Below are 17461 nucleotides of genomic sequence, written 5' to 3'. Positions count from 1 at the left end.
TGTAAAGTTTCACTCAATCCACAATAAAAACCTTAATTTAAAAAATAAGAAAAGCAAGTACAGGTATACCTCACTGATACTGCAAGTCAGGTTCCAGACCCCTTCTTTCAAGTGAGCACTGCAATACAGTTAAGTCATGTGATGTGTTGGTTTCCCAGAGCACAGAAGAGCTGTGCTGACGCTAGCTAGACTGTAGTCCATTAAGTGTGAAAGCATGATGAAGAAGTACGAAATAGTGTGAAGACCACCACCATGGAACACACCAGGTGAACAGAAGCTGCCGAACAATGGCGCTACTAGCTTTGCCCAAGGCTGGGGGGGTCACAAACCTTCCATTTGTACAAAATGACCATCTTTGTCAGATACAATGTCGTACTGCTTGGATGTTGCAAAATGTCATCAGTCCCCTGAAGAGGGAAACACAGGTTGCTATAGTCAAGCCTAAAGCGTGTTTGTGGACATTTGATTGTGGTTTGGGTGGACGCCAGTTTTCCATCCCACAGTACAGACCCACTTTGTTTCTGGACTTTGGCACTCTTCCCACTTCCTGTCTGGGCTCTCCATTTCCGTTTGAGCTTTCCCGTCCCTTCCTGCCTTCTGAGGTTTGTGCTATAACAACTTCTGGGCAAGTGCTATTAAGAACCCATTTTAACTGGTTTTCTGAACTTTGCAACTTCTTCTATAATTAATCCTCAAGCGAGAACTCTGCTCTTTGAACTGAAGTAAAACAGAGAAGTTTTAGGATTTAAAAGATGTGGGGTTTAACGAAAGCAAGTTGAAAGGCAGAATTATCCTCATGAGATCAGTGCATTTAGTGGGTGGTACTAGTTTCAGATGAGGCTTCCTGGGCAGTGGGCAGTGGCCCCAGACAGGGGAGCCACCTGGCCCTGTAGCCGCTCTGCTCTCTTCGGGTCTCGGGATGGCAGCCAGAGCCCAGCAACCAGCATATCCAAAATGCAAAGCACTTCAGCGGCAGACGCAGGAGCTGGGAAGAGGAGGGAATAAAGACAGAAATGAAAATAGATGGGGAAAGCCGGACAGAAAGTGAAGACCAAGGTGGAGAAACGGAGATTTGAGGCATGACTCAGGAGGAGACTGTGGTGGACAAACTTGTGGAATGTGCAGTCTGAAGGGCCCTTGACAGAGCCCAGAGGGCCAGATCTCTGTCACCTTCCACCTCACCATCCAGAAGATCCCCACATATAATGCACTGATGTTTCCTCCTCACTCACGTGACCATATCACAGGTCACGTGTATTGCAGTTTCCCGCCATTCTGTCAGACCCTGGGACACAGCAGAGGAGCACATGCTGCCCAGGTCGATGGGAGTGTATGGAACATAGTCACACTCAGCCCAAGATGTGTTCATTGCTGCCTTTCTGCCTCGTCCACTCACCAGTGGACCAACGTGGTCGCCAGCAAGCTTGCATGCCTGCTTATGTGTTCCCTTTGAGTTTCAGTCTTGGAGGGGGGTTTGTCCTGAAGGGACTTAACTGATTGCCTTGATGGCTCCCCAGGGAACAACTTGCTTCTTCTCCTAATAGGCAATCAGCCTGCTGTTTTTGTTTTCGACTTTTCCTGCTGCTCCTTCTTTTAGTAAGTATCTTCTGTTCCTCTAGCGGCTCCAGGTTGGTCTGCTTTTCCTTTCAAGTGGGAATGTCCCACCTCAGATAGTATCCATTTGACCTAACTTCGATGGCTTGATGATCAGAACTCAAACAGAGGAAGATAAAGAAATTTGATACAGGAAACAAGTGTAATTTGCTACCATTTGATGAACTTGACCCATAATTATGGATGTAATAGCTCAAAATACCAACCGAGAGGGAAGGAGTCTTCACCTCAAGGATCAAACATATCCCCTCTGTACACAAGATTGATAGGGACGGGCAACTTAGACATTAGCTACCTAAAAAGGGTGGTGGTGGTGGCTATAAAGGCATGAAGTGACTGGTTTACAAGTTTTCAAGAGGGAGTTTAGTTTCAGAGTGTGGAAGAAGGTACAGTCCTCAATGAATAATAGTTTTCATCTTGTCTAGATGAGTCTGGTGAAAGGAGATGGGGATAAGAGTCTTATGATTCAACAGTAATAGTTATTGCAACTGTCACAACTGTAAAAGCAAAAGTTTTTGTATCTTACAGTACAGGAACAGAGAATCCTAGGACCATCAAGGGAGAAGAGCACAAGCGGAATATGGGACCTTATCCAGAGAAGCAGCAACACCAGACACGGAGACAGATGAGGACATGGAGAGAGGGAGCAGCTGAGGACTCAAGACTCATGGAAAGAGAGGGACTGAGTGCTGGTGGCCAGGAGGCCGCCGGCTTGCAGAATGTGCCCTTTGTATGTTTAAATGATTACATTTTCCTGAGCATTTTAGTGTAATCAAAAAACAAACAGAGGGAACAGAAGCAAATACTGCTGAATGGTGCTGCATGAAGGAGTTGTAATCATTGCAGTGATACAAAATACAGAAGGATGATTGCAAAACTGATGCTCTCCCATGTAAACCATCACTCAGTGCACAATAAAAGCTTTCAACAACAATAACAAATGGGGAAATCCAGTAGTGGCATAGGGAAAGAACAAGAAAGCAGAGCATGTGAAGGAGGGTACAAAACCAGCAAAAAGAAGAAACAAGCCCCAAGAAAAGTGTGAGAAACACCCTTACAAAGGCTCCAGGGACTGAAGGTGCTTTGCACCACAATTATCCATCAATTCAAACCAAAATCCCACTGCCATCCAGTCGACTTTGGTTTCCAAGACTTCCCACCCTACACGTGCAGACAGCCTCATCTTTCTCCTGCAGAGTGGCTGGTGCGTGTGAAGCAGCAACCCTTCAGTTACCAGCCAAGCATGTAACCACTGCTCCTCTAGGGTGCCAGTCGCCCATTAGTATTTCCTGGAAAAGGTCTACTCAATGAGGTGACTGAAGTGAAGTCAGAAGAAAGATGAATTCCTGGTGAAGAATTATAAAAACCTAAGGAAGACTCAGAAAGCACCGATACCTGGGAATGATGGTACTGGCAAAGAATACTGACCATACTGTGGACCGCCAGAACAACAAACAAATCTGTTTGGAAGAAGTGCAGCCAGAATGCTCCTTAGAAGCCAGAATGGCCAGGTTTTATCTCGTGGGCTCAGGAAGGAGCAGTTCCTGAAGAAGGACATCATGCTTGGTAAAGTGGAGGGTCAGCGCAAAAGAGGACAGCCCTTGGTGCCATGGACTGACAGTGGCTGCAACAATAGGTTCACACATCGGACCGATGGTGAGGATGGCACGGGAGCCGGTAGGGTTTGTTCTCTTATAGACACAGGGTCGCCATGAGTTGGAACCACCTCGATGGCACCTAACAACAACAAATTCTATTCCAACCAGGATATGGGAGTGCTTCTGTTTCCAACTCACAGTGAGGCATGAATCCTAGGAGACCAAACCTTTTCTAAAGTCCACCATCTGGATTGACTTACTTTGCCCTGTGTTCTCAGATGTTATAAAAACTGAAAGTGCAGCTCAACTATCAAGCTGTTTCCCAGACATACAGAAAGCAGTACAGAGGATGGGATGGACAAACCGTACACATTCTCCAGCAGAGAGCGAGCCTTCCTCGGTGCGGTTTCCACGCTCCGAGGGTTAGCACTGCCACCCTTCTTCCTCTTGGTCATTGCTTTGATTTTCAAAGACACTCTTTCTGCTTGGACTGCTCATGGGTGTTCACACGCACCTGACACTCTGCAGAGTCTGAAGTCGCTTTCGATTCCTCTCCAGTTCTAGCTTTCGCTTTTCAATTTTGGCTTCTAAATTCGCTTCATCAGAGGCCACGTTATTGAGCAAGTCTTTGGTCTTCTGCACCTGGGCCTACATTTAACGGGAAATAAAGGAGACAGTGTGCCAATAAAACCACCATTTGGATTCTTTGAAGAGAGGTAGTTCTCAATCTGTCGACAGAACGAAATCACACTAAACAAAAACAAAAGCAGACAAATGGAGCAAGCAGCCCGCCTTCTACCCCCTAGCTACCCGTTACTGAACCAGCTACTTCCAAAGAGAACATGCACCGTCCTGTGTCAGGCCCAGGGAGCAAACAGTGATGGAAACAGCAGTGCCCTGACCCAGGTGGCAAGAGGCTTCAGCTGACATCGCTCTCCAGCCAGGGCAGGTCCACTCACACCTGCCTCTGGGCCCCATCCACAAATCCCAGTCCCTCTTGCGTACTGCCAGGGCTCTGGTGCTCTCCCGGCCCCACCTCTAGTTCTCCCCAAGAGCCCTGGTTCCTGGGAGCAGAGAAATGAGATTCAGACGCCAGGTTCTGGGTACTGTGAGCACTGGCTGCTAGGAGCATGCTCAGAGCTAAGAAACATGTTAAGTATGTACATGGGCGTGCGCGTGTATGCGCACACATACAGATGTGATGTGATGTGTGTGTGTTGTTGTTGTTAAATGCTGTCGAGTCAGTTCTGACTCATGGTGACCCTGAATAGGGTTTGTGAGAAATGACTGGTGGGTTTAAACTGCTGACCTTGTGGTTCAAACTGACCTCACAGTGCTGTGCTTTATCCTACAGTGCCACACCAGGACTCGTAGGTATATGTGAGTATATATACATATATATATGAAGTCCTGCTGTGGCACTGTAGGATAATGCACTGGACCACAGGTTACTTTGAACAGCAAGGTCAGCAGTTCAAACCTACCAGCTGCTCCTTGGAAACCCTCTATGTATGTACACTGAATCAGAACCAACTCAATGGCACTTAACAATACCATATATATTTGACAACCATGCATACAACCACGTCCAATAGCAGGATTCATCGAACCTTTTCCCTGTACAACAATCAGAAACTGGTACCCACTACCCTTCACATGTTTCCGTATTGGATCAGCCCCTTCTAGGGGCTATTTCCCACCTCTGCTGCCACATCATTCTCTCCAAGCTGAGATTCTGAGTCCCCGCCACCACCACCAATGCTGTTTGGCCCAGGAGCATGATGGTCTGATGACAAAGGCATTCTAACAACCTGTCATACTTAGCGCGTTGAACCACTCTCAGCACAGTCTTGCTCTGCACCCACTCATAACTTATGGAGGGCTGCCCAAAACGTTTTACCAGAGAGCAGGCAAATATGCACTGTTGTAAACAACACTCACAGTTGGCACGACCCTTCTCCCATTTTTACAGATAAATAAAGAAGTGCCCAAGGGGCCACATAACTTGTCCAAGGTCACACGGTAAGTTTGAGACCCAGGCTGCCTGAGTCTAGAGCTCTCCTGTCTCTGTTCCTTGCAGCTGAGTATGTTAGATAAGTAGATCCCTGCAATAACTGATCCCGGGCAAATGGGAAAGGTGGGTTCTTTCTACGTGTTTCAGTGATGCTTGGAATTCAGAAAACTAGAAGCCACTTAAGAGTTCTGGTGTTGCCCTGTAGGATAAGCTCTGGACTGCAAGGTAGGTTTGAACCTTACACAAGGTTGGCAGTTCAAACCCACTAGCTGCTCCTAGGAAACTCTATACAGAGTCACTGTGAGTAGGAACCAAGTCAACGGCACTTAACAGGAAGTCACTTGTAAATGCCCAGCAGTAAAGAATGGATTCAAGAAATGCCGAGGACTCAGGAGAAGCAGAGATGCCAGAGATAGAGGCAGAGACGATGACGATGATGTGGAGAGATGGAGCAGCTGACAGCTGGGGGCAGGCTTGCGTTGTATACCCTTTGGTTGTTTGACGATGCATGGAAGGGATTGTAAGCACAGCAATGAAATGAAATATGATAGGATGAATGTAAAGCTAACGTTCTCTCACGTAAACTATCACATAATTCACAGTAAAAACTGAAAGAAGAAAAGAGAAATACTGAAGAATAAAGCATTCATTACTAAGATTCCTGAAGAATCGTTCATCACGGTTACATTATTGGAGGTCTCGTGTGGCGCTGAGTGGTAAAGCACTAGAACATGGTCACTTTGAACCACAAGGTTGTTGGTTCCAACTAACCAGCTGCTCCTTGGAAACCCTATACAGGGATGGCACTTAACAACAACGCTACATTATTCAATTAAAAAAACCTCTAACAGCATGAGAAATTGCTCATCAATAATGGCAGGAAAAATTCATAGGAGTAAATGACCTAAACAGTCTAGAAGTTTTCAAAGATCTGCTCAGATTTCTAGTTAGGAATTAATACCCAACTTCCCAAGCATCTCTGTGTCTCAACTGACATCTCCCTTCTCTGATACAAGGCCTGCCTTATCCTAGCTTATGCAGGCAGGGAACAGACAGTTTGGATTTCAGGCATAACAATATCAAATAAAAACAAAGTACCCGTGGGACCAAACTGCACACAGCCAGTTGAAAGACGAGACTGGCACCGAAGGGGACAGTGAGTTGGTTTGAATGAGGGAGGAACAATCCCCAAGAGGAGAATGAGAATGAAGGCCCAACCTGAAGGGCGTCATCAGTGTCACTAAATGGTACCTGACGGAGCTGTCAAACTAGTCTCTGTCCGGCTGTGTATATTCTCAATAAGAAGAAAAATAAAAAGGAAATTCAAAGAAAAAAATAAAGGCAACTTAAGTTCTCTTACCAGGATGTCTTTGATTGCAATTCTCATCACTTTTTCCGTCTCATTTATTTCCAGAGGTCTGGCAATCGCCTCTGTTCGCAGTTCCTATGGGAAATAAGAAATCGTGTACTGATGTTTCCATAAGAAGCGTAATCAAAGCCCGTATTCCCTGGACATGGCCGGTGGGCTGGCTCTCAACCATTCCACCACACAGTGCGTCTCTGATGCCCGCACACTCTCAGCATCAGCTCCTGCCAACTCATCCACGCTCATGGCGCTGACTCCTCCCTGTGTTCATCCCAGAATGGTGGCATCCCGGTGACACCTCGTGGCGATGCCACAGCTCCACATAAATCAACAGCGGGGAGCTCTTATCTCCGGCCGTGTCAGGGCCTAAGAACTGGGTCCACGTGCACCACTGCACTATAAACAGAAGAGCCATGGAGAGCCTGGTGCGCCTCATTAGCTGTCTAAATCAGACAGCTTTGTTTCTGCCAATCAAACCTTCCCAAGTGGCAGCCAGCAGGCCAACATGTCAAGAGCAGGGAGGGTGACCAGGCACCCAAGTCCCTCTTTCCCACACTGCCCCCCTTCCAATCTGCTCCTGGAGCACTAATGAGGAGCAGGAGGAGCATGCTAGTGCACCGTCACCGCGGTGACAGAATGCAAGTGCTACAGGGATTGCTCGGCGGCGGCGGTCCTGGACTGGCCTACGAGTGCCTGCTTTTTCATTTAATTTGAAAACACTGGGCATGAGAATGGATGGATGCTTCCAATGCCAGATATCCTCAGGTGAGTTTGAATGATGCTCCCAGTGGTTCCCCCAACTCTGCAGTGCGCTAGAAGTGCCTGGAGACCTTTGAAAAGCAGATGCCTGGCTCTCACCCCCAGTGATTCTAAGGTCCTGTAGGGTGTGGGAGATTTGCTCTTCGTCAGTGACTCACACAGGACTGCTGGCATCAGCTAGTAGAAAGACGGAAAACAAACTTTGAGTGCACCATTATCTTGTGTTGGTTGACAGCAACTGCCTTAAGTCAGGGTCTCCCCAGACCCTGCTCAGCGTTAGAATCATATGGGGAGCTTGCATAACTCCCCCTGCTTGAGTCAGGTGGCACAGGTATTTTTACAACTCCCCCTGCCTGGGTCAGGCAGGCATCGGTATTTTTACGACTCCCCGACCTAGGTCAGGTGGGCATCAGTATTTTTACAACTCTCTGTGCCTGAGTCAGAAAGACAGGCAGACATCAGTATTTTTTAAAGATCCAACAGTGACTGCAACGAGCAGCATGGTTTGGGGACCGCTGGCGTAAAAGTCTTTTACTGAGAGGTATGCTGAGGCTGAGCTCGCAGGATAAAGCCTCATGGTCGATATAGTGTACCAACACTCAGTAGCATGTCCCAGGCCTGCCATTCCTGCCAAGGTAGGAGCTCAGACCAGGGCCCCTAGGAGCAGTAACAGCAGCTGACATTGGAACCATCTTCCCAGAGGTTACCTCATGCAATGGGACAGTTTAATCAAATCAGAACAGAAAAGAGAGAAACAGATGGAAAAAAAAGTTTCTGAGAGAGGGCAGGTTGAGTGAAGGAAATGCTCTCTGAAGGCGGCCTACCCTCAACTCCACCTCCTTGCCCAGCAAGTCGTACAGGGACGCGCCTTTGGAGGTGATCTCAGAGGCAAGCTGCCTGGCTGCTTTCAAATCCGCAATCTGGAAGACAAACAAGAGGATGCAGACAGATCTGTTAGCAGGCCTTCGGCAACGTCAAATGCCCCGAGAGTGCCGCCCCGAGAGCGCCCATCTGTCAGAATCGACTCCCACCTTCCGTCGGGATGTTTGGCTGCAGGACATGTTTCCCAAAACATGTACATACATACATACAGAAGTGTATATGCGTATGTTCATGTATACACCCGCGGCAGGAGAAACAGTCATCTAAATACTTCCAGGACACATGGGTCTCCCCGAAAAAAAACAAACATCAAAGTTCATGTGCAAAAAGGAGGTGAGGCTGAAAGCTGACATGGTTCACAATAAGGCGCCCCGATGTAGTCTGGGGACTGGAGGGGCCAAGCGGAAGGGGCACATTTCCAGAGCAGAACCCTGGTGCCTGATGCTTAGCGTCCTCCACACTGTCCCTCGTCCTCTGCTCTTGTTGTGAGGTTCCACAGCATTAGCAAACAGAAGGTACTTCCAATGGCACGGGCTCTACCATGAGGATGAAGATGAGGAGGAGGAGGGGATTTGCAGGTCACCCCCTCTTCAGTGAGCCCAAACACAGACATGTCCTTTCTCTGCTCACTGCCCTTCCCCTGAACACTCATTCCCACCTGCTTCTTCTCCCGACAAGGAGCCCTGGTGGGGCAGCAGTCTAGCACCTAGCAGCTAACCAAAATGTTGGTGGTTCAAACCCACCAGGGGCTCTGTGGAAGGGAAGACCAGGTGGTCCACTCCTATAAAGATGACAGCCTAGAGAGCCCACAGGACAGTTGCCCTCTGTCACATGGGTTTCCTTCTAAACTCCCAGCAGCAGCCGCAGCAACGATGGCTCTCTTCCCATCTCCTCTGTTCTGCAGCACATCACTCCCTCTAGCTCTAGCTCCTTCCATGACCTTGTGGGGTTAGAGGCCATTCTGATGCACAGCGACCCTGCAGGACAGAGGCGAACAGTCCCCGAGGGTTCCCAGGCTGTCATCTGTATGGAAGCAGACAGTCACGTCTTTCTTCCGTGAAGCCACTGGTGGGGTCCAAGCAGTGACCTCTCTGGTCTCAGCCAAGTGATTACCATTGTCCCACCAGAGTTCTTTCTCCTACCTTTGTTGTCATTACGTGCTGTTGCGTGGATGCCAACTCATAGTGACCCTGTGTAGGGCTTCTGAGGAGCAGCTGGTTAGTTTGAACTTTGTGGTTTAAACCGACCTTGTAGTCCAGTGTTTATCCTACAGTGCCACAGCAGGATTCTTCTCCTCCCTTACTGACAGCAAATCCCCACTGTTCTGTGCAGGCTGCTCCTCACCCTCCCCACATCTCAACACTGGACCGACTCTACCAGAGTGCCCCGCTACCAATTCTGGGTGGACTGGGTACACCAGAGCGCCCCACTACCGAGTCCGAGGTGACAAATAGACTCGAGCGAATAGGCAAATCTTCAAATAGAGGATCCATGAGGAAGGAGGATCAAATGCCAGCACTTGTCTGGTGGGGTCCTGCTGGCTCTCCCAGACCTAGCTGCTTCTTTCATCAGCAGCTGTTCTCCCAGAGCCAGAGCCAGCGCTGGTCACGGGACAGTCATCCTCATTCACACTCCCAAGCACACGGCCTGCCAGATACAACACTGTCCCCACACGTTCTGTTCCCTGTCTATTGTTCAGATACGACACCGTCCTGCACGTTCTGTTCCCTGTCTACTGTTCAGATACAACACCGTCCCGCACATTCTGTTCCCTCTCTACTGTTCAGCTTGGCACAGCACTACCCTCCCTGCTCTACCATACCTTTTACTTCTTTATTAGCAGATTCGCCCCTACCTCAACTAAGCACCGCCAGTGCAGGCTCCCTGTCCTCTCTGTTCATGTCTCCCCAGGACTTGGCACCAAGCAACCCACATCCCAAACGCACTGCCACGAGTTGCTTATGGCTCACAGTGAGCTGAGACTACAAATCTTTACGGGAACCTCATCTTTCTACCAAGGAGCAGCTAACGGATTGGAACCACCGACCTTGTGCTTAGCACCCCAACATTTAACTCACTCCACCACCAAGGGCTTCTTAGTGCTTGGAACAGGGCCTGGCAAACTCTAGGCTTTCAGTGAATCACTGAATTCACTTACTGCGACTGCTGGTTTTATCCAAACCCCGATGGACACAAAACTGATGGGTGGCCCTTGTCGAGGTGTAGGGGAAGGAGCAGTGTCGTGAGGACCAGACATGTCCCACGTTACAGTCTGAGAAACAAACAGCCCGGCCCCTCACCACTAACATTTCCTTTTCCTTACCTTTGAGCCAAGATCAAACTGGAACTTGCTGATGTCTTCCTCTCCTACTTTGGAGCTGTCCATCCGTTTGGTCTTCATCGCGTTATATAGGACAGATGTTATCTTCAGGAGCTCTTTAACTGCATACCCATCTGCTTGATAAAGCTTCTTAGTGTTGAGTTTTATATGGGCTTTGGTGGCCTGTTTTCAGACCAAAAAAAAAAAAAAAATTTTTTTTTGAAGGTTAAGGCCAAAACTGGTGGAATCCCCAAAACTATGACCCTTAGTCCCCCTTCAGGTCTGGAATTGATCTCACCCCCATGGCTCAATTCTCAGCCAAACAATAGACAGGTCTCTAATACCCTTGTTTTGAGGAGGAGTTACGTACTCCTCAGAATAATCAACCATTGGGGATCATACGGCAGCATTTACCCAAGGGTAGAGTTCACAAGGGTGAGGACAGAAGGAATGGAAACAGGAAATGCAGAGAGGAAGATGGATAAGTGATGTTACAGTGTAAGGATTACAATCAATGACATGAGACAAAATGTGTGTCAGTTATAGAATGAAAAACCAATCTGCTCTTCAGAATGTGCAGGGTAAGGGAGAGTCCCCACTGAATAGTTTCCATCTTGTCTACATGGGTCTAGTGAAAGGAGATGGGGATAAGACTCTTATGACAATAGTAACTGTTATCATGACTAATTGTGATTGTCACAACTGTAAAGGTAGAAGTTTTGTAACAAAAAAAGAGGGAGTAGTTAATCTTACAGTCCAGGAACAGACGACCCTACCGACCATCAAGCAAGAAGAGTATGAGCGGAATGCGGGACCCTATCTGGAGAAGCAGCGACACCAAGGACAGAGATGAGGACATGGAAAGAGGGAGTACTTGAAGACTCTAGACTCACGGAAAGAGAAAGGCTGTGTACTGACGGCCAAGAGGCAGGCTTGTAGAATGTGCCCTTCGGTTGTTTAAATGATTATATATTCTTGCGTGTTTTGGTGTACATCCAAAAAACAAAACAGAGGCAACAGAAGCAAATACTGTTGAATGATGATGCATGGAAGGGACTGTAATCATTTCAATGAAAGGAAATACGATGAGTGCAAAACTGATGTTCACCCATTCTCCCATGTAAACTATCACTCAATTTACAACAAAAACTTAAAAAAAACACAGCCCAATCTGCTCTGTAAATCTTCATCAGAATCACCATAAAAAGTTGAAAATAAAACCAAGGATTAGGTCATTTCCATATAATGTCTAGACCAAATCCCAAGAAACCCTAACTAGGTAACTTGAACATGTCCCTGCCAACAGTTGGGATATAATCTGACAGTGTTAAGACTCTAACATTCCAAATGATTCACACATTGCAAGTGAGGTGTTAATTGGTACAACCTTGGTGGAGAGTAACTTGGTCAAAATCACAAATGCCCATGCCTTCAGACCCAGCAATTCCAATCCATGTGACACACCCACACACCAACCTGAGGATGTATGTTGGTTATTCATCACAGGACTGATTCAAAGAGCAAAGATTGGGGCCCTACAGACAATTACATAGATTACGCTACATCCAAGCAAGCGCTACTACTACCCAGGTACAAGAGAGAATAAGCAAATTCCATATGCACTGACTAGGAAAGTTCTCAAAAATAAACTGTTAACTAAAGAAAGATACAAAATAGCATTCAGTTTGCTACCTGTGTAAAAGGAAGGAAAAATCAGAATATATTTTTTTTATTGCTTATATATGCACAAAAAATGAAAAATAGTGGTTACTGATAATGAAATTGAGCTGACACCAGAAAGGGTAGAAAGACACTTTACATTGTTTCATGATTTTTGTTTTTAGATCACGGAAAATATTACCTATTCACAAATATATAGATATAAATAGAGATAGAGATAGAGAGAGAGAGTGAGATATACATAGCTATATATAGATGATACACATCTATAAGGTGAATAACACCAGGGAGGTACACACTCCTTAGAACAATCTACTATACGAGATTTAAAGCGCAGCATTTACCCAGGCAGGGAGAGGCAAGAGAGGGAGGAAACGGGAAACACAAGGAGGAACTGGGAAGGGTGCTGTTTAATTTTAGGGACTGCAATCATTGTCACAAAACAAAATGTGTATGGATTGCTCAATGGAAAACCAACTTACTCGGTAAACTTTTACCCAAATCGCAATAAACAGAATTCTTAACAAGTAACAGAGGAAAACAACAACCTGTGTTTGTAAAACGGCTCCACAGAAACCTGGTAACGAACGGACGGGTCTAGGCAAAGTAAAAGCCCAGTTGGAAAACACTTGTGAGTGGGACTCGCCCCGGTCTAATTTATTTCGTTTTACAACTTCCACAAAATAACCAAGAACTAACCATGAACTGGGCAATCGCTTTAATGAGGAACACTCGGTCTTGTTCCGTCTCAATGTCAGAAGGGATGTCTGTGTGCGGTTCGTACCTACCAGAGAGAGAAGAGGAGTGAATTGTTAGCAAGTCCCCAAGAGGAAGTGGGCAGCTATGGGACAATGGATCGGCAACAGGAGGCTCTAAGGCCCCAGCTGAGGTGGTGACACTGAGAGACTTCACAGAGACACAAAATGCTTACCAAACAACCAAGGGAGCAAATCCCCTTCTATAGACAGGTTTGACTGAAATTCACATCAGAGGCTCAGCTTATAAAATAAAATCATAGTTTCATTCAAATATCCAGAACTGTCGCTCTGGCTGATAGCCTTTGGCCCAGAAAAAAACTCTTGGGCTAATTAGTTTATTTTCAGAAGCAACCTGAAAATACTCATGACCTTCCAGGGGTCAGCAAACCGCAGGCCTTGGCCAGCTTTTGTCCAGCTTAAACCTGATTTTCACCTTTATAAAGGACTGTAAACACCTTGTTTGCCTGTGCTTGGCTTTACTGCATTTCAATTTTATAAATTACAGGCTGCTGGGAACCCTGTGAACAGCAAGTCTACCAGTGCTATTTTCCTAACAGCATGTGTCACCTTTTGGTCATTCTCACAATGTTTGTAATTGTGTCAGAATGCTAGTGCTGTATGTACACTTTTATAGCAGACTAGTGTGGTGCCCATATAACTTTTCCAAGCACTGGGAAGCCCAAAGTTTCGTTCAATACACTTTATTGCACCATTTGCTTTATTACCGAACCAGCAATATCTCGGAGGTCTTTTGTACAAAACAAAAGCAAAATTTAGAAATCTATGTGAGAGGCCTTATATAGCCTTCAAAGCCCAAAATATTTACTATTTGACCCATTAGAGAGAAAGTTTGCCAAACTCCAAATCTTAACTAGATTTTTCATACAAAGGAAATCCTAAATGATCCCCGCCTCAGTGTACTCATTACAGGGTACAGGGGGATTCCTGTGACCCGGGGGAGAGGATGAAGAAAGCCTGGGTCACAGCTCTGGCACCTGCTCCCATAAGAAATCATCTCTTGTGGGGTGGGGGGGCAGGTGTTAAAACAAAAAAAAAAGAGAGAGATGATTGAGCTGATTCAATCTGCTGAACTTGACCTATGCATACCAATGCAGTGACTCAAAAGTGGCAACAAATCCTTACAGCAGGAAACATTCCCACCCCCTCCACACACAGAGTGGACAGAGATGGGCAACTTGGACATTGGATACCCAAATGGGGAAGGAGGGACTACAAAGGCAAGAAGTGACTGGCTTACAAGCTTTCAAGAGGGAACCTAGAGCCAGGGGGCATGGAGGAAGGCAGACTCACCAGTGAGTACTATCCAATTTGTCTAGGTGGAGCTGATGAAATGAAATGCAGATGGGTAACATGCGATACTGTAGTGAATAATGGTTATCAGAACGGATTGTGAGTGTTGGAAATGCAAAGATGGACATTTTGTGGCAAGGAAGGGAGCGACTGTTTCTCCAGTCTAGGAGTGGAGGTCTCTGGGACCACCAACGTAGAAGAGCGGGACCCTACCCAGAGCGGGACCCTACCCAGAGAAGCAGGGATGCCTGAGATGGAGACAGGGAAGATGACATGGAGGGATGGAGTGGATGGAGACTTTGGATCCAGAGAGAGAGGGGAACTGTGGGCCGAAGACTGGGGGGTAGGGGAAAGTGCAGAGGACGGGCTTCCAGGATATGCCCTTTGAACGGGAGATGATACACGCAGGGGATTGGAACCATGGCAATGTAATGATATGCGATGGAATGAATGTAAAACTAGAGTTCTCTCATGTAAATTATCATATAATTCACAATAAAACATTGAAAAAAAAAAGAAAGAAATCATCTCTTCTGATCACTATCCGGTGTGGTCACCCCTCCTACCTCGTTCCTTAAACTCAGTTGTTTTTAACAGGCTACAATGCAGTCTGTCAAACATAAATTTTATTAAACGCTTCTTCTGCCTCACAATAGTAATTTCTAGGAGCTAATGTCAGGAATCCTGGTGTGGCGCTGTGGGTTAATGCGATAAACTGCAAAGTCCGTTTAAACTGCAAGGTTGGCAGTTCAAGCTCACCAGTCACTCCTTGGAAACCCTCTAAAGGGTTGCTATGGGTCGGAACCATCTCGATGGCACTTAACAACAACGTCTGGTAATCATCTTCAGACCTTAAAGGGGCAACATGCTAACCTTTTCACAAGCCACAGCAGCACTTCGGATACAAGTCCAAAATTGGGCGTGCGGAAATTCTCCATAGAAATATGCCGAGGGTACCCTAAGGCTCTCATCATCTCTGTGAAATCTGTGCAAGGCAAAAGAGAATTCATCAAGAAGCTACTCAATTTCTTATTCATAAACCAATTTAGTTTCCTTTCTTAACTTTCACGAAGAAAAAAGATCAATTTTTAATAAGATTTAAATTCGATCAGGCACCCAATCTGCTACCTACAAAACACAGATTTAAGTTCAAAGGGCTAAGTAGTGAAAGTTATACATTAAAATGAGGTTTAGGGATCATGAAACAAAAGGTATTAATTGTTGTATGGAAAACCAATTTGCTGTCACCCCAAATCACAACAAACTGTTTTCAAACATGAATTCAGAGGTTGGCTGAGTATCTCTTTTCAAGACCTCAGTTTTCTTGTTTATATCCCCTAGCACTGCGGCTTCCTACAAAGAGCCCTGGACTGGGAAACCCAGTTATCTGTATTTCATGCCCACCAAACATTCCACAGGAAAAAGATGAGGTTTCTGCTCTTGCAAAGACTTAAAGCCTCAGAAACCCTATGCAGGGTTGCTACGAATCAGAACTCCATCATAGCACTTAACAAAGCTGAGCACTAGGTGCCCTGGTGGACCACTCACTGGTTAAGTACCCAGCTCCCACTGATAGGCAGGCAGTTCAGACCCACCAGAGAGAAAGATGTGGCAGTCTGCTTCCCTAAAGATTACACACAGCCTTGGAAACTTTATGGGGCAGGTCTCTGTCCTGTGGGGTCTTTATTAATCAGAATCACTCCAGGGCAGTGGATGGGTAAGCAGATGGGTACTGGAATTCCACTCAAAACCAGTCTGCGTTACGGCTGCCCCTGCCTCCATGACTTGTGTGCCCTTTAGTCGGCTCGACTCTCCACATGACCATGTAAACATAAATTGACTACGAAATGGATAAAGTTAACAATTCAGGCTTCAATCTCAACAGCCAAGTTTCAAGTGTTCAACAAACAGCCACATGCAGTCACTGACAGATGGAGAATTTCCCACCATCGCAAAGAATTCTGTAGGGCAGGGTGGGGGCGTTGGCCTGGGGTGTGGCGGCGAGTCAGGGGCAGTCTTCGAGGCATGAAGCCCAAAGGGGGACGCTGGCAGAGCGGGGAACTAGCCAGAGGTACCACGAGCGCCCCAGATCTAAGGAACTCCCCGGTAGCGCGAGGACATGGCCGGGAGCACTACCATATCCCAGATCTAAGCAACTTCCGGTAGCGCGGGGCCGGGGCCGAGAGTACCACCGAATCCTAGATTCAAGGAACTTCCGGTAGCGCGGGGTGGGTAGTAGTACCGCATCCCAGATCTAAGGAACTCCTGGTAGCGTGGGGACCGGGCCGGGAGTACCACCCGGCGCCCCAAGTCTGAGGGGATCTTCCCGGAGAGCCGGGGGCGCCTTGGGGCGCTCGAGGGCCGCAGACACAGGGGGTTGCCTTACTGCGGAGGTCGCGGAACGACATAGCGCGCGAGTACACCAGTAGCACCGAGTTTCAGTTGCACTCCTCAGCAATCTCAGGCCTAGCGCTCACCTATCTCCATAGCAACCGACGGCGCGCGACCGGGACCAAACATGACCTGCACGCGAAGCAGCTAGTATATGTGCGCATGCGTAGAAGGGACTGTTTGCTGGGCGTGTTAAAGCCGGGAGCCCAGCGCTTTGGAAATCAGTATTTTTTAGCACTGAGTGACATTGTGTGGCAATCTGCTTCAGTAAACCCAGTAAAGGAGTTCTACTTTATCCCAGGAACCGACTCCACGGCACACCGCCACCACCACCACCTCCACTTTGTTCCATAGGGTCACTGAGTCAGAATCGATTTGACGGCAGTGGTTTGGTTTGGGGTTTGGACATTTTGAGCGTCTTTGGAGTCCTGGTCCCGACCCATAGCGACCCTGTAGAGGGTTTCCAAGGAGCGACTGGTGAGCTTGAACCACCAACCTTGCAGTTCAAACCGACTTTGCAGTCTAGCGTATTAACCCACAGAGCCACATGGAAGCAGCAGTCAAGAATCAAACCACATATTGCATTAGGCAAATGTGCTGCACAAGACCTTTTTAAAGTGTTGAAGAGCAAAGATGTCAGCTTGAAGAATAAGGTGTGCCTGACCCAAGCCATGGTATTTTCAATAACCTCGTATGCATGCAAAAGCTGAATAAGGAAGACCGTAGAAGAATTGATGCCTTTGAGTTATGGTGTTGGAGGAGAATATT

General features: G+C 47.0%; 1 protein-coding gene across 1 annotated transcript in view; it reads right to left on the bottom strand.

The window, feature by feature from the left end:
- CLUAP1 (clusterin associated protein 1) overlaps positions 1-16710 on the bottom strand; it is a 28353-nt gene extending 11643 nt beyond the window's left edge. The window contains exons 1-7 of the mRNA XM_006874871.1: positions 16689-16710; positions 15176-15287; positions 12933-13017; positions 10557-10736; positions 8176-8271; positions 6587-6670; positions 3727-3860 (exon numbers count right to left, since the gene is read on the bottom strand). Of these exons, the coding sequence (XP_006874933.1) occupies positions 3727-3860; positions 6587-6670; positions 8176-8271; positions 10557-10736; positions 12933-13017; positions 15176-15287; positions 16689-16710 (713 nt within the window). The remainder of the gene's footprint in view (positions 1-3726; positions 3861-6586; positions 6671-8175; positions 8272-10556; positions 10737-12932; positions 13018-15175; positions 15288-16688) is intronic.
- Between the last annotated feature and the right edge of the window lie 751 nt (positions 16711-17461).

This window comes from Chrysochloris asiatica, unplaced genomic scaffold (genome assembly GCF_000296735.1).
Source record: "Chrysochloris asiatica unplaced genomic scaffold, ChrAsi1.0 scaffold00305, whole genome shotgun sequence".
Taxonomy (NCBI): Eukaryota; Metazoa; Chordata; class Mammalia; order Afrosoricida; family Chrysochloridae; genus Chrysochloris; species Chrysochloris asiatica.
Note: the sequence above shows the minus strand (reverse complement) of the source record. Positions and strands in the feature narration are given on the sequence as shown.